Genomic DNA, 18,202 nt, shown 5'->3' on the forward strand with positions numbered 1-18,202 from the left:
GGAGCAGACACATCAAGGCTCATTTTTTTCCTCATTGCACCTCTTGGGTTACATAAATGATGAGATTAGACTCTGCTCTGTTTGCACTTCTTGCCCAGAACTGACTTCTCCGGGCCTGCTAGCATGTCCCACCCTGCTAGAGTGTTTCACTCCAGTGGGTATTACAGTAGCTCCCTACTTTCAGGGAGCTAGCAGCTGGATCCTGCTGGTGTGTGTGTGTGTGTGTGTGTGTGTGTGTGTGTGTGTGTGTGTGTGTGTGTGTGTGTGTGTGTGTGTGTGTGGTGGATAGGTGGTGGTGGTGGAGGCTATCGGAGCCCCCAGGGGGTTGGAAAGTGGGGAGTGGGGGGGGGGTGCTGCCTGGGCATGGGCACCCTGGCAATGCCAACCTGTGACCACTGGCACTGCCCAAGGGGCAAAGTGCCCATATCCAGGGGCACCCTGGCATTGCCTACCAGGCATGGGGCAGTGCCAAGGGGATACAGCCTATTGGGGGCATGGCCTCGGAACTGGGGGGAGGGTCAGTTAGCCACTGTCAGGGGGCAGAAGGGGATGGGCTGGAGATTGGGGCAGGCCTGGACAAGGTGTGGGTGGGGGCAGGAGTGGTTGGGGAGTTCAGGGTTGGCATGGGGAGGGGGGTTGTTGCTGGCCAGCAATTGAGCTGGCCAACAAACCAGAGGCTGGCACATCGGTGCCACTGCAAATGTGCAGAGGCCTGCTGATTTTAGCCTCTCCAGTGTGAATAGGCCCTGTACCCTGAAATTTAATGATATTCACACTGGTGGCCCCTGCAGTGCACAGAGTGTGGGAGATTCTAGTGTGAACTCCCACTGGAAAAAAACCAGTGTGAATTATTCCAGTTTTCCCATGAATTCAACACTTAGAATTTTTCTTGGGAGAATCGCCCCCTAGCAGTGCACCAAATCTAATGCAACAATTCAAAATGGAAAAAAAAGGAGTGGCTCAATCAGAAATCTGCAACACACATTCAGAAATATTACTGAGGAAGCATATTTTGTTAGTGCGCTATTTTACAATGATTACGTTGCTAAATCATCAAAAAATATCCGGGACAGTGCCATGCCCTCACTTATATAATCTTTTCATCCTAAGAAGGCTTTAAGAGACTCCACAGACACCAATCCAAAATGAAGGAAAGGGCAGAGTACCTCTGGTTACCTTTTGCAGTAAAACAGATTGTGCAATAACTGCAACTTTTGATTTGCCAAGAACATGCCTATACTTTAATAGTAAGTTTCTTTGATGATTGTTCTATAGTAGATACCAAGGGTGGAATCTTGTGCTGCAGGAATGGGAAGGAAAGCAGGCCAGGGGAACTGAATTCAACAAATGCCAATAATCAGCTTCCGTGGAATGAACTTTTGCAGTTAAGTTCAGGGAAATTTGAAGGCGTGTTGAGTTTCCCAATGGCAAGTATTGGGAAGCACTTTTGCATGCACCTGCATGTTTATTAAAAGGCCAGCTTGCCAGAATTAAACTCCCCTTCTTAATTAAGGCCAGCAAGCAATACTTGCTATCAGATTTACAAAGGAACCAACTTGCTGCAGGCGGAGTGAGTAGCCACTAACTGTTTTCCCTTTGGGAACACTGTTCTATGATGCAATGATTTGATGGTGGCTGTCTAAGAGGCATGGGGCAGGGATAGACTCCTGGGCAGGGATGGGCCAGGGAGGGAAGGCAAGGATAAGAAATGCGGGTGGAGGGCCTTGCATATTGGATTTATGGGGCCCTGTGAATGAGTGTGGATGGTGGTAGTGGTGGTTTCAGGACTGAGATGGTGGGAGATAGATGGTATTGAAAGATGGATCAGTGCTGTCTACGATGGGGTCTTGGGGGCTGAGTTAAGTGTACTGAGCAGCAGAAGGAACAATCACAGTTAGAAGAGGTAGTGGAATATGATAGAGTGGCAAGTCCAGGGTCATGATTGGGTATGGGATGTCTCATGAGTGGGAGGGGTTCACATAAATGTACAACACGGTGGCCCGAATAATGGGAGGAGTCAGGGTCAGGTTGGGCATGGGGTTATGGCTGAACTTATTCATTTTATAGGAAATTAGAGAACAACAATCTCCCTAATCAATGGAAGAGCATGAGCCAAATATTGTGAGAACATCCGAAACGTAGGCATCACCTTACAGCAGTCTGTCCACTCTCCAGATTGCACAGTAGGGAATGATTTTTAGGAGAGGAATGAAATCAGATTTTACCTTCATCATAGATATCCAATCGATACTGTGATGAACCAACTGGCCATCTTGTTCAGATATCAGCACTCTGGACAGTTTAAAAAAAGGAACCAATAAGCAGCATATTTTTGTGTGGCCACATTTTTACCCAACGCTTGTCCCCTCAATATTAGGGAAGTACTTAAGAATGGCTACTGAGTTGTCAGATGTGGCACTTAGAGCATATTGACTGTTTAAATGGCACTAAGTACGGTGATGAAAGAATTGGAGCGGTTCCTCTCCCACAATAGTCTGAACAGCAGAGTTTTTGCAGCAGTATAACTGTGGTGTGCTAACAATGGACATCATTGTATCTGCAGTTTGCTACAGCATGTGGGGGTGGGGGGATGGTTTTCAACTGGGGTCATGAACTAAGCCTACAAATGGTCTGCCAATGGCCATCTGGTTATTCTCTCAAAAATGTCAAATAATGCAGACATCATGGATTACTACAGAATGAAAGCATCATGGCTACTCCCCAGATAACAGATTGATGTATACAAATATTTTCTGTGGTTTTAGATGCCCTGTGCATTTAACAGACTGGATCTCCTTCCTGGGTTTAAAATATAGAGCTTTGACAGCCACATGGGTTCCATCTACAACACCCTGAATTAAGATTTGGGAAGCCTGCCAGATGACGAATGTTCCCTCTGCAGTTAGTTTCTTCTTTTCTGAGGAAATTAAGGTGTTTCCTTTAAAAAAAGGCATCATTCACTTGTTTTATAAAGGAACAAACAGCAGTCTGGATTATCGGGTTACTTGTGGTGACCTGGAAGAGCCCTTTTACCTGGAAACTTTTTGCTGTAGAGGTTCTCACAGTTTCGGAAAAAAGTTGTCCAAGTCTTTGTAGTTGTCAAGCTGCTGCAGATGTCACTTCCTTGGCACTGCATGAGCCACTAGGGGAACTCTCTTTCGGAATACAAGGAAGCTACGCAGTGCTCCATGAACATAAGATTGCTGGATATTGGTGCAGCAATCATGCATCCTGAGATATTTTTGACTGAAACATGTTCGGGTATACATTTATCTTGGGTGACAGTACAAAATGGATTATCATAATTTAGAAGCCCACTCCATATTCTCTGCAATTTTCCATTTTTTTTACTTTTACACATTTGAATAAGTGTAAGAAACAAAATAAATGAGACAACAACAGAGTGGAATCATCAGCAAAGGAGTAGATAGAGTTTCAAGCTAACTGGCACAGGCCAGTAGCAGGAACAGAGTGGGGACAGTACAGAACCATAAAGAACTTCCCAATTATTGGAAAAAAAACTGTCATCAGATCAGCTACCTGATAAAGGTTATACATGAAGCGGTTTAAGAAGAAATTGGACTGCATTATTATAGCTTGGTGGGAAATCACATGATGATAACTGGTTTATGTGCATGTGCCATATGAATGCCATACGAGTCTTATGAATGTCAAAAATGAAAAAAAGAGTTCAGCGTTCAAGGTCCCGAGGTGTGGAACATACACAAATGCACAAATCCACAAATGTGCATACCCATTCACAAAATGAGGAAGATTTTACCTCCTATTCTTGCTGCTTCATCCAGTAAGAACCTACAGTTCCTCCCATCCCTTCATCAGGGCAATTCTTCATTGATATTAAAAGCAGAACTTTGCAGTTTGCATCCTAAGTGCTTCAATGGGGGTACAAAATGGCAAGTTTCTTGACGGCCCTGCGATGGAAGATTTTTGAGCTGAATCATCTGTTGCCGAGTTCATTAAATATTAATTCCTTAATTCAAAGGAACACGCAGGAATGCTGAAAGGCAGCCTCCGATTTGCCTGCCATGCCATAAACCTCAGCGCTGCCTTGTCCCAGGTGCCATATTTAAACTGCAATTTTGCACACCAGGACTGCAGTACAGCAAGGAAATTGCCCCCAAACCAAAGAATGATGCTTCCTAGTTCAGTGACTCCTCACTGAACCACTTATCGGGTGAAGTTGATGTCTACAGTCACGTCCTCTACTCCTGCTTCGGCCATAGGTCCACGAACATTACCACTCCGGCTTGGGAGGCGGTGGTAATACCTATCAGTGCCAACTCTGCACACAGAATGTCCATCACCCAATGCAGGAAGAGGGCGAATGATCTCAGTTGTGCCATTAGGGTAAGTCCATCATGTCATTACTCATACCTCGTCGACTCACCAGCACATCACACATTCACATTGATCTCACACACTACCAACTCATCACTGCTGGCTCTCACATACATTTTCACATCTCCATCAGCCTCACATCCTTTCAAATTTGCATCCTCATCCTGTACATTGCTCCATGCCTGGCATCCTTATCGTCTGCCTCAGCGTGTGTCTTGCCCACACTCTCTCCATTTGTTGTTATGCAGAACAAGCTTGACCACAGCATTGACCACTCTAGATAGCTTTCATCGATTGGCCCAAGGCTTTCGATTCAGTCAATCGGGAAGCGCAATGGCGAAGTGCTATGGAAGACTCTGTCAAAGGCCAGCTGTCCAGAGAACTACAACATCCACCAACTCCTGCATTGTAATACTGCATTGTATTTTTAAGGGTTCACTTTAGAAATCCTCAATGTTCCTTTAATTTTAAACTTGGCATGAAGTAATATGAATAGAAGTGGAAAAAGTAATAATCCATTATTGACAGGATGGATGGAAAATATTTTGACCTCAACCAGCTGAAACCCAAGAAGAAAATGACACTGACATTGCTTGTGGGAGTTCAATAGATGGATGACATCACTATCTCCGCACTCTCAGAAGAAAATCTCCAAGCCATGCTTGACACCTTCGCTGAAGCATACCTAAGAATCAGTCTCAGCTCAATCTCAAGAAGACTCAAATCCTTTACCAACTCGTCATGGGGCAGGATCTGGTCTCTCCCTCCATCAGGATCAATGGAGAAATCCTCCCACACATGGAACATCCGCACAGAACCCATGATTGGTGACACAGATTTCTTAGGTAGACAATCACACTTGTTAGCGAGTCATTGCCAAAGAGGAATGAATACAAGGTAACTGGTTATTTCCATTTATTGATATTAAGCTCGCATGAGTGTCCTTCATTTGTACCTTTCCTGATTTCCTGAATAAAAGGTTCATAGTCTGCCTGAGCTGACCACCCCCCAACCCCACCCCCCCCCCCCACCCCACCCCGTGCAGTGCATGAATCATCCAAGAGGCCTCAGGGAACTCACCAGCTGAGTTTGTTTGCTGCCCACTCACTTCATATTGCAAGATGGCAGTGCTGAGGTCTCAATGTCAACTTGTTTGTCCCGTTCCTGTACCAGTATGCAAATCCCTCCCAAAGGAGCAGGATGTTGCAGTTTCCCTCACTCCATGAGCTTTCAATCCTTGCACTGAAAACTTCAAACCCACTGTGACCCAGCTGGACCTTGACCCTCTCCAGCTTGAAGCATCTGATACAATGTGATGTAGCAAACCCCACCCTGCACCATCCCCACAGCTCCCTTTCATGTAAGAATCTTCCCTTTCCCCCAGTACAAGCCTCACCCTGTAGCCCCTTGTACTGCTGCAGCCTGAATCTTGAATGCCCAGTCCCTGAGCTGACTCAAAGCCACCCATTCCCCCCACTCTGGCACGACCCCCTTGCCCACCACCGCACCAAAGCCCATTCCCTAAGTTAGGGCCTTGTCCTGCAACTTACTCAAAACCACCCCCCCGAACCCCCCGTCTGCCTTTAATACTGCTGCACCACCTCCGGAGGGTGAAGTACTGTTAGCAGCTAAGCCTAATGAAGAATCCTCAGTGTTGGGAGCACTACGTGAATGAGGTGAATGAATCTCGAGTCCTGAGGGCAGGACGGTATGGTTCATCAGGTTCAGGGCGCTCGTGTAGTATTGTGTAAGATGTCAGTGAGGGTGGGGCGAGGATCCCCATGAGGAACCCTTTTAATGAGTTTTAATGATATTCAAAATATGCTAAGTACACTCCTGGCATTGTGCAGTGGGAAACATGGCTCAGCATTGGATGCTGTACACCTCTATAGCAAACTGCTAAACCCACCCGCATGCCCACCCCTAATCACTGGCCTCTCTCCTCCTTTCACTGAGCCCGAGTGCAAAGTGGCAGAGGGACCCCCCAAAGCCCCACCAATTCCCCCATCAAGCCCTGTCCAATGCCCGAAGGGCACTGCCACTTTGCCCCTTGGGCAGTGCTGGGGCACAGGCTGATACTGCCAAGTTAACGATGCCCAGTGGGCACCACCCCCTTACCCCTGACCCTCTGGGAGGCCTCGATGGCCCTCCTTCACTCCAGTGGGACTGAGCCACCAGCTCTCCATTAGTGGCGAGTTATTGTAAACCCCGCTGGAGTGAACCACTCCAGGCCCAGGTGGGAATCTCTAGCAGATGCAGAGATTTCTGTCCTGGCCCCGACTGACGCCCGAGAATGAAGTGCTCATTACAAGTATATGTAAATGCTGTTTGGCAGAAATTTATACAGCTCCGCACCAGAGCTCGGCATAAAGCTGATGGCGCTGGAAATCCGATTGAGACTCACAGGGGCCATGGCATTCAGCAGGGAACTCGCAAAACGGCCTCTGCCTGGGAGAATCGCCCCCTCCCCGTGACTTTAAAAAGTGCAAAGATATTTGGTACCAGTTGTAAAAATAAGAGCAACTTTGCTTCTTAGAACTGGAATGAACACGAGCAGAGCTACTGCCTCACAGCACCAGGGACCTGAGTTCGATTCCAGCCTGTGCAGAGTCTGCACGTTGTCACTGTGTCTGCATGAATTTCCTCCGGATGCTCTGGTTTCCTCCCAAAGGTGCGCAAGTTAGGCGGATTAGCCATGCTAAATTGTCCCTTAGTGTCCCAAAAGTAGGTTAGGTGGGTAAATACATGGGGTTACAGGTATAGGGCCTGGGCAAGATGCTCCCTTGAAGCGTTGGCACAGGCTCAATGGGCCAAATGGCCTCTTTCTGCACTGCAGGGAGTCTGCGAACTTTCTGAGACAGAGAGATGAGAAAAAAAAGAGATTGAATTGTCTCTCCTTTCTCCTCCACTAGCCTATGCTGATGTACAGAAGCATATATTTTGGTTTCCCTTCATTACTTTATCACCGATCCTATTGTGTGAGACTAAACAGTGTGTGCCTGCATGCTATCCAACCATAGATGGTATACCAGCTAAGAAGAATACTGTCTTCAGAAATATGCACTCACAATGCATTTCCAACACTAGCCAATAGATATTAAGCAGGGGCACGGGTAAATGTTTCCAGTGCAGATCCTTCTGCAACCCTTCATTTCTGATAAATCTCAGAAACCAATCCTATTTTATCTAGATGTTAAAGGGCTGTTGTGTAGCCCCAGCATTTTCTGATATTATGTCAAAAGTCCTTCATTTGCAGCTTATTTCTTTCTACATTCTGACATTAAATTGGCTCATATAGTTAAAAAGGAACAAATAAAAATAATTTGAAAAGACATCCTCCTAAGATTCGAAAAAACATGCCAAGGAAATGATCAAAGAAAAATCCATTTATATAAAATAATTGGTTGTTTTGCTCCCATTCCCTTTTCCCCACAGTACCTAAACCTCCGGCATGGGCATCAATCAGAGATGCTGCCACGGCAACGCCAATAGGTAGTCCCAGCGCTTGAGCCGCGACTGTCGTCAAGCCTTTTCCCACACGGCTGCCAGGAGACAACGCATCGTTCCCTGGATCAGACAGTAAGAGAAAACATTTAGCCAGCAGAACAAGCACCGCATTCATGTAGACCTGAGACAGGTTGCTTTAGACAAGGCACTGAAACTCGCAGACATTAACTATCTCGGAAAAAAATAATAGAAACTAATGTCTGCTTAGCCCTCGCAAAAAAGCAGTCTTAACCTGTGAAATTCTGGGGTGATTTCAAATTCAGCTACATTCCCTGCAGGCATTATTACTCCTCTCTTGCGGTGTATTCATTTTTAGTAAAGAACCTGAATATTTTATGAATATATCATGTCCATAATGGTGAAATGTATGATTCAGCACATCTGGCACACAGAATAAAATTATTGAGTGGAAAGTTGCGTGGGTTGTGATTGTGAGCCCCGTCAACTAAATTCATGATAATGTGCACCCATCACTTAAAGCTCTGCCGTGGAAGGACTAAATCGTGAAACAACCCTAGCTTTAGATTTTTGTTTGAATTTTTCCCTCATTACATTAAAAGTTTAAAGTTGAAGTTTATTTATTGGTGTCACAAGTAGCTTACATTAACACTGCAGTGAAGTTACTGTGAAAATCTCCCAGTTGCCACACTCACACCTGTTTGGGTACACTAAGGGAGAATTTAGCATGGCCAATGCACCTCATCAGTACGTCTTTCAGATTGTATGAGGAACACTTGGAGGAAACCCACATAGACACGGGAGACACAGGGAGAATATGCAGACACCACACAGTCAGTGACTGAAGCTGGGAATTGAACTTAGGTCCCTGGCACTATGAGCAACAGTGCTAACCACTTTGCCAACGTGCCACCCCAGTGCTTCATATTGGGGCACAACTTGGTGATACTAATGGCCCTTTGGATCCTTCGCACTAAGTAGCATCGTTCGTATATGAGCTTAGACAATGATTGTCTGAGCATCATAGCCACACTTAGTTCTGTCCTCGTCAAAAATACACCCAAGCACACTTCTCACCATGAGTCATAGATAGCTAGCTGTTAGGTGCAGAAAGTCTAGATGAAAACCCATGAGTTCGCGCAGGTCCTTTAGGGAAGAAAACCCATCATCATTGCCCAGTCTGGCCTACAGTGACTCCAGTTCCACACCACTGTGGTTAACTTATAAGTAGCCTGACAAGCCACTCAACTGTTTCAGACCACTACATGGCCTACAGTGATTTAAGAAGAAGGTTTGGCACCGTTTTCTCAGGGAAACTAGGGGTGAGGAATAAATGCTGACCTTGCCAGAGACACCCACATTCCAAGAATGAATTAAAATGTTCCTCGTGGCTATATATTCTTGGCAATCAGCAATGTTTTGTGGTTTAGGCTACTAATCATAGTACATCTTGGTGGACTTTCATGTCACCCTGTATATTTGTTTAGGTAACTGGAAAAGCACTTGGTATGTCTGGTTGGATGAAATGAATTCAGCCTGGAAATCATAATATTTTTTGTAAAGTGATCAAAGGAAATTTTGTTGCTATTTAAATAGAGCTGTCAGCTTTGCGGGATTTTGTTTGAACACTTCCCGTGTTTTTTTCCTCTCTACATTACGCACGCCTTTTGCATTTTTTTCACTCCCTCTGATGGGAGAAGAGAAGGGTACTTGTTGAATCTGAAATTAACTTTGTTCATGTCTCAATCAATCAATGACCCAAAACTGGTGCAACCCAGTGGTATTTCAGTGTGCAATGTTAGCTCTGCATCCTTTCTACTATAGAATGTGAATTAGAATCTCACACGTTGGGATGAAAATTTCCGTTCTCTGATTCCATAATCACCATAAATGAAATGAGCTTGCTAAATTACGGTTTGTAAGTCAGCAGTATGATTGGCCACAAATGCATCCAAGTCAAAGGACTGAACCAAATGAGCCACCCACAGAAAAACTGGTGAATGGATCTGTAAATTAGGGAACCATGCTATTGGTACAGTGCCCACCACCTGCCCACCATTCATTACTGCATTTTTAATGACAGTGGGGGGAGGCATTGTTTGGGTTGCCTACTCTTTGACCAATTGGGATCCTTAAGTGGGTAACTGATGCCCAGTTAAGGGCCTCAAATCATCGTTACCTGGATTAAACTGGCGGCAGGAGAAGTTGACTCCAAGTGGCCAGCCTATCTGGTTTCCCTACATGGCATGGTATTGAGTGGAAGGGATCTTCCTTTAGTTGACCACCCCACTCCAGGCCCGGTGGAGGGTCACCCCTGAAGTATTGCCCACATGTAGATCACATTTTTCCTGAATGCAGCCTTGCAAAAGTGGCCAAAACAGGCATTGGGCCCCTATTTGCACAGGAGAATCTATGCTGCTTATATCAGACAAAGGCTGTGGTGCCTCTTTCTTTTTGGCCAAACCATCCCTTGTGCGTAATTCACAAGAATGCCCCAGTCACCACGTTGGATACTTAGTTGCCCACTTTACATCTAAAAGATAGCTCACAAGCATCAAATTTTTTGGCCAAAATTCATTAATTCCAGAGATGTACATAAGTAAAGGTAAAGTCGTTTTAGTCCCAGATGACCATTGGCTCCCCTTTGAAGGAGAGAGCTGACTGTTGGTGATTTAACCTGAGGATCACCACACCTCAGGTGAGGGGCAAGATTGAGAAGGCGGGCCTTCATTAATAACCTCAGTCAGTATGGGAATTGAACCCGTGCTGTTGGCTTTGTTCTCATCACAAACCAGCCATCCAGCCAACTGAGCTAACCGACCCCCTTATGGTATAATCAAATAACCAAATATATAATGCTCAAATGATCATTATATATTTTAAAAATCTGGTTGTTAAAATGTCCTTCCATTATTTAAAAATCCTTGATCTGCCCAGTACAATAGCAATGTAGGGAAATTTTTCTCCTTGTCAGAGAAAATCAGCTGTGTTATATTGGCAGCACTCCAGTTTAAGGTGCTTTACCTACTGCCCACCCCAGCTCCAACAGTTGTGTGATTTTTCTATGGCAACAGGAATATTTATCCACCGCAAACAACGGGAAATAATAAAATATCATCAAACTGGTTTTGGAAGCAGAACAGACTGGAAATAGGGAGTGTTTAATGTTCAACAGTTACAATGTTAGACACTGAGTTACGACCAATTGAAAGAGTCTGTGCCTCTTGATTAAGTGATGTTAGCAACAAAACCTCTTCACTGACATATTATTGTGGTAACAAGGCCCCTTGTGATAGAAGGTGTTCCCTAAGGGTCATGTGGTCGAGCCAGATCCTGTGAAGTATCAATATGGGAAGCTGAACAAATCGAGTGCAAGAGTCCATATCTGGTTGGGGGAGGATGTGCAGTTGGAGCCAGGATATAGTCACAAATTTATTCTGTCTGACCCTGTTGTAAATACAATTATTTGTTCGTTAGCAGTAAAGCCTTTTGTTCTTTAGCCTCATCAAATCACCCTCGACTTATTACAATTAAGCATACTCCTCCAGGGGCTTAAGGTCTCTCCTAGGCTTCCTGAAGATATGTTGAGTGGAGACGTTTAAAAGTAGGAGGTTTTCTGAATTCATGCTTCTACAGCAGAGATTTGTGAGTATCAGAATTTAGGATGAGCATTAGTACAATTTTCTGTTATTGGAAAAATCCACTGGCTCTGGATGTTCTTGCAAAAGTTTCTAAGATGAGCTTCCAGCGTATGAAGTTCCATAGTGGGATTATAAACAAGGGGTCATCTTGCCATCTAATTCTAGAATTCAGTTTAAACATAACATCTAGCTACAGCCTGTCTTCGCATTGGGGATTGACTGGGGAAGAGGTGGACAGAGACACTGGGTCTGAGGGTTTGCTGCACTTTTAGTCTGACTGAAGAGGTACCCAGATAATTTCTGCTTCAGGACATGAAGATCAAGGCTCAGCTGAAATATATTAGGAATATTCAAATACCAACTGAAGAATTTGGGCACCTTAACTCATGCTGCACATTTTTGTGAGAAACCAACCATTGTGGCTTGGAGCCAAACGTTGATTGTCTTTAAATGACCATTTGTCCCTCACATAGGAATGAGCAAAGGTCACAAGAATCCAATGATAAAAGAGCAATGGCTATACTGCATATCCAAAAAGCCCCAACGGCCTCTACACATGGCTGCTAACAGAGTGAGGCAGAGTATACGCCTCAATGATTACAGTCATTACATTAGTGCAAAGTTACACTTTAGTCTAATCCAGTGGAGTCAGCCTGACTGTGCGCTGACTGAGGTTGCTAGCGCCTGGCATCACTCATCCAGCTCCTCCCTATTTGGTGAAACTGCTGTCATGCCTGAGATGGGGCAGAGGTACTTTCAGTGATCCTTAAGACTTTGCAACAGCTGCAAGGGAGGCTCTGTGGATGAAATGAGTGCTATCCAAAGGCTTCACACTGACTTCCTTGGCAATGGAAGATGATCATTGCAGGGTTCTATTCAAGTATGGGCTCCAGGAGATATGAGCTGATGAAGTATCAGCATTGTGGATGTTTCCCAGTCTGCTACTCCACAAGAAATGGCACACTGCACCTTTATATATATATAATGAGTTAAAAAGCAGATGATCTGGTGCAAAGGGCTACCACACTGTCTGCATGTGTGTGAATGTGGGAGTTGAGGACAGATTTGGGGTTGATGTTACCCTGTATGATTAAATACACAACTGGCTAGAAAATGTCCTGAAGAAAAGCCATTTGGACATGGCACAGCAGGGAAGAAAGCACTCAGAAACAGATCTCAATAATCAGCATTAGTTAACACTTGCAGGATAAAGCGAAGAGAGTTTCAAAAATGCATCTGCAAATTCTGCCGAACAGCTCCACAATTAGCAGGAAAACTCTCTGCTGGTTGGAGTCATACCTAGCATAAAGGAAGTCGATTGTGGTGGTTGGAGGTCAATCATCTGCAGTAATGTTTTGGAACTGAGATGATTGACCTCCAACCACCACAATCGACCTAAGAGGAGTAGTGTTCTATTCCCAATCATCTTTAGCTGCTTCATCAATGACCTTCCTTCCATCAGAAGGTCAGAAGTGGGGATCTATGCAGATGACTGCACAATGTTCGTGCCATTCACATCTCAGATACTGAAACAGTTCATGTCCAAATGCACCAAGTCCTGGACAATATCCAGGCTTGTGACAAGTGGCAAGCAGTATTCATGGTACAGAAGTGCCAGGCAAAAAGAGAGGATCTAAACATCGCCCATAGACATTCCTGGCATTTCAAACACTGAACCCCTACTATTAACAACTGGGGGGGTCAGCAGAAACTGAACTGGACTTGTCATACAAATACTGTGGTTACCAAAGTAGGTCAAAGGCCAGAAATCCTACAGCATGTAACTCATCTCCAGGCCCCTGAAAACCTGTCCACCGTTTACAAAGTACATCAGGAATGTGATGGAATACTCTTCATTTTCCTGGATAAGTGCAGCTCCAACAAAACACTAGAAGCTCGACACCATCCAGGACAAAGCAGCCTGTTTGATTGCTACCCCTTCCATAAATATTCAATTCCTCCGCCACCGATGAACAGTGGCACAAGATGGACTGCAGGAACTCACCAAGATTTCTTAGGCAGCATCTTCCAAACCCATGACTACTATCATCTAAAAGAACCAGGGCAGCAGATATCTGGCAACACCACCACCTGAATATTCCTAACCCAAGCCACTCACCATCCTGACTTGGAAACATTTTGCTGTTCCTTCACTTTCGCTGAGTCAAAACCCTGGAATTCCCTCAAAAAGCCTTGTGGGTATACCTCAGGGATTGCAGGGGTTCAAGAAAGCAACTGTGCATCACCTTCTGAAAGGCAATTAGGAATGGGCAATATGCTGACCTGGCCAGTGACAACCATATCCTGTACACAAATAAAAAAAATGAACAGAATTAGCGTTCTTGTGCACGAAGATAAATGCTGCCATAAAGATAGCAGAGAGAGTGATGAATTTCAGAGAAGTGTATTGATGGGTGTTTACTAGCACAGCGGTGTAATTTCAGAACCTATATTTTTATGAGTCTGTTTATGTTTATCAAGAGAAGCATAAGGGATTTGAATATAGGGCTGTAACCTTAATTGACCATTTCTTGCAAGGAGTGCCCAATTTAGGAATCAGACAGAGCATTGCTTAAAAAACACGTGAGAGGATCGCTAATGCAAAAATCAGGCATGTTGTGATTCTAGTTCAATGGAAAGCAACCTTTTTTAACCTCTCTACTAAACTGTGTGAATGTACTCTCAGAAGAGCAGCTCCCACTGCACATGTCCTGGCTTTCCCCATTTCCCATACTGTCTCGCTAAATCAGTGTCAACTGCACAGAATTGGAAAGCAGGTTGTGCTGTGGATTCAGATGCTCTAGCCCGGTTTCAGACTGCACAAACAAATGTCACTTGGGGCTTCAACAGCTGTCTGAAAGAGTTTCACCCCATCTGCCTGGGTTGGATGGAATCCCAAAAGTAAATGAAGCAACTCCGTTCTCTGAAAAATATACTTCTATAGGATGCAGTTCATGAATATTTCAGTGGTTACAGTGCTTTGCACAGCCTAGCGTTTAATAAGTAGACATAGCGACTAGTCCAGGATATTCACGTTCTGGTAACTGATTGGCCTTTGATTGAGCGCAACATAAAAACAGAATTGTTTTGTTTCAAAGAACTAAAGCAAGTGGCTAAAAACAAGTTAGTTCCTTTTAAAGGACTCATGCAGTATTTGGAAAATGAATAAACCACCATGCCTCAATAGTTTCTGCCTCTACGCTCAAAATAATACAACAAATGATAACACAATAAAATCTCAATGTGCTTACAAAGTTTCATTCTGAATTTAACCTGTTTATTATGACTGTGAAATAAATTTTTAGCTCCAGCTACTCAGTCTTAGAAGGAAAGTATTAGCAAAAAGATTGTTTTAAAAAATTGCTAAAAATGTGTAGGCCCTCAGATGTGATCTTTATGTGAAAATGTTTGTGGAGGCCAATCATTTAATTCCTTCATGGGATGTGGGCGTCGCTGGCTAGAGCAGCATTTGTTGCTGTTAAGATCATGTCAAGTTTTTGACATTAAGAGACCTTGTTGAATAACATGTTTTTCAGATCCATCCCCTTGTCCAGTACTCAGTGTTGATCCCAACATTGAAACATGCCTTAAAGATTCAGGACATATTGTATACAGGACCAGAAAACGTGGTGATAAGGGAAGAACACCAAAAAATTGCATTTAACTCAATCTTGACTTATGGGATGGATTACCATCAAGTGCAGGAAGTGCTGATATAGGCAATTCTGGCTAGGCCAGCATTTATTGCCCACTCCTAATTGCCCCTGAGAATGTGTTGATGAGCTGTCTTCTTGAATTGCGGGAATTCCTGTGGTATAGGTGTACCCAGTATGCTGAAAGGGAGGGGGTTCCAGGATTGCGACCTAACGGTGATATATTTCCAAATCAGGATGGTGAGTGGCTTAGAGGGGAACTTTCAGGTGGTGGTGTCCCCATGCATCATCTGCCCTTGTCTTTTTGGATGGTAGCGGTCATGGGCTTGGAAAGCATTGTCCAAGTAGTATTTCAAAAGGAAATCAATTCTTGAATAGAAAGCCATGAGTTTTGAAAAAGAAAAATGTGAAAAATGATCGAGAACAGGTAGCCGAACAAGAGTAAATGACCTTTATGTGTCATTCTTACATTATTTTCATCTCCTTCCTTAGTAAATATCTAATTGATTCTCACCTGCAATTCATTGCTCGCTATTATATAAACTAAGGTTGATAGTTTAACCTTAATGCAATGGTATTGCAATTGTTTCTCCAAACCTGTGCTACTTCAACAAAGGTGGCTGAGCTGGCCAGTTAACGTAAGATTACTGATTTAGATTTCAACATCATGCTCGCAACATACAGTAAATGACCCACTTTGAACACATAAAGGTAAGGAGATGGAATACTTCCTGAGCGCCTATTGAAGAGTGTTGCCTATTCTTACAGCTGTCTTGCGACATATCAAATGCTTCCTTTCACTTATCCCAATGCCCCAAATTCCCACTTCCACAATGCAGCCAAGGCAGGATGGAGGGAATTAGAGGTCAGTAGATTAAAATACTGTATGGGCTTCCAGATGGGTGCAACAGGGTCCAAGCAAAGTAGCGGCAAATCTTCCATCCACCGATTACTCAAACATACCCTTTTTTCTGGCTGCTTGGGGCAGGTAGAGAGCAGACATGGACCTGTCATGATATTGGTGCCTATCAGTAATTATGATGCCCTCTCATCATCTCTGCAAGCTCTGGTGTGTGCAGAAATTGCAGCATGACTGGATTGCAGCTCACCAAATTTCAGAGTTACTGATGAATGGAATGAAGAGGAAGCCACAAGAGGAAAGAAATAGGCAAGAACAGAAAGAAAAATCGCTAATGCCACCAATTTGAACAACAGCAAATTGTGCTAAAGATTGTGAAAGACCAAAGGAGAATTTCAGCAGCAGACACACAACCGATCAGTTCAGTGCAGAAAAGCATGGAATAATGCAACTGTGAGTGAGAACAGACTAAGGCTGGAATTTTAACACCACGCCCACCCTAGGATTTTACGAGCCTCACCAGAGCTAAGCCATAAAATCCTGGCCTAAGTCTATATTTATGTAAGATTAAATTTTTCATTAAATTATTGGAGCACAGGGATCTTAGTGTGAAAATGCAGATCATTGGAGATGACTATGAAAATAATTAAGACCATAATAAGGACAAACAGAAATTTTCCCACTCGCCCTGTGGAAATCAGGTTGGTGAGCAATTGAAATACTCGAGATTTTTACCTGTTGATGAATCATAATGATTCTGATGTTAATTTTTTTTAAATAGATAGTAAAGGTAGGAGCAGCCCATTTTTAGATGTGTAGATTGGGTCTAATAACATCATCGGGTTCTGAAATTTAAACTCAGGTCTGTGCAGGGCAGCTTTTTTATAGACAATTCATCATACTGAGAAGTGGAAATCTGGCCCAATTGCTAATCCACCAAAAGAATATCAAGCCCATGTATTATAACAAGGTCCAAGAAGCAGGACACTCATGGATCTTAATACGACAAGTATTGAGGGTACATTATCAAAAGCCAGCACAATGTGCAGCACAAACCACGATTCACCAACTCCACACCAATTGTCACAGACATGCACCAATATATTCTCCCAAAGAGCATTAGTTCTGTCACTTATTTAGGGTTACCACTTCACTCTTACGATATTCTTTTTTAGAGATTGGGGCGAGTCTCTCCAAAACAAATTGTAAAGGTTGAATTCACGTAAAAACCGGAGTAAATTACGCTGGTTTTGCAGCAGATTCAAAATGAATCTCCCACACTCTTGTGCAGTGCAGCATGCACCAGCATGAATCCCATTGAAAATCAGGGAGTGTGGTCTATTCCTGCTGGAGGCCGGCAGCACAACGCTGCGCATGTGCCAATCTGTCAATGCTGAGATCAGCACATGCGCAGTAGCCCCAAGCTGCCAGCCTCCCAAATGCGGGCCAGTCCTGTGACCCCTGCATCACTGACCATGTGACACTCCCCCCACGGTCTGATCGCTGACATCCCCAGATGTGTCCGGGGCAGCTTTTCCCTGCCTCCAGCCCGCCTCGATCTTCTCCTCCCCCACTCCTGATTTCCCAATCCTCCCCACCCACAGCCACAACCACCCACCCCGCAACTCCGATGCACCCTCTAGCAAGCTGAACACCCCCACCCCCACCACCCCAATGCCCAGCCCAATTGTTGGCCTCCCTCCCTCTGCCACTCAACCCGAATGCAGAATGATAGTGGGATCCACACACCCACCGATCTCCCTCCAAAGGCTTTGCCCCTTTACGCTCCGCCCCCTTTAGACTCCACCCCCTTGGCACTACCCAACGCCCAGTGAACAGTGCCAAGGTTTCCCCTGTGCATTAGCACTTTGCCCCTTGGGCAATGCCAGTGGGCTCAGGCTGGTGCTCCCTGGCTGGCAATTCCCAGGGGTCACCACCCTGGCGCCTGACCCTCAGGGGGGCCTCGATTGCCCTCTCCCATCTTTCCAGCAGGGTCAGACCACCAGCTCTCTGCAAGTGGGGAGCTACAGTAAATGCCGCTGGAATGAACCACTCCTGGCGGGGGAGAGGGAGAGATGCTAGCAGGCTGGGGATTTCACTCGCCGGCCTGTTAATGATATTTAAATGCACATTTGCATAAATTGTGCAGCTCCCCACCAATTTCTGGCGGGGAGCTGATGGTGCTGGAAATCTGGCTGCCGGAGACTTGTGGAAGACGTGGCGCC

General features: G+C 44.7%; 1 protein-coding gene across 2 annotated transcripts in view; it reads right to left on the bottom strand.

Moving 5' to 3' along the window:
- The window catches only part of fggy (FGGY carbohydrate kinase domain containing), a 247,266-nt gene that overhangs the window by 105,689 nt on the left and 123,375 nt on the right, over positions 1-18,202 (bottom strand). For both annotated transcript variants that reach the window (XM_080195539.1, XM_080195540.1), the window contains exon 7: positions 7,798-7,926. In XM_080195539.1, coding sequence (XP_080051665.1) covers positions 7,798-7,926 — 129 coding nt within the window. The remainder of the gene's footprint in view (positions 1-7,797; positions 7,927-18,202) is intronic.

This window comes from Carcharhinus amblyrhynchos, chromosome 9 (assembly GCF_965287045.1).
Source record: "Carcharhinus amblyrhynchos chromosome 9, sCarAmb.v2.hapA, whole genome shotgun sequence".
In the NCBI taxonomy this organism is placed as follows: Eukaryota; Metazoa; Chordata; class Chondrichthyes; order Carcharhiniformes; family Carcharhinidae; genus Carcharhinus; species Carcharhinus amblyrhynchos.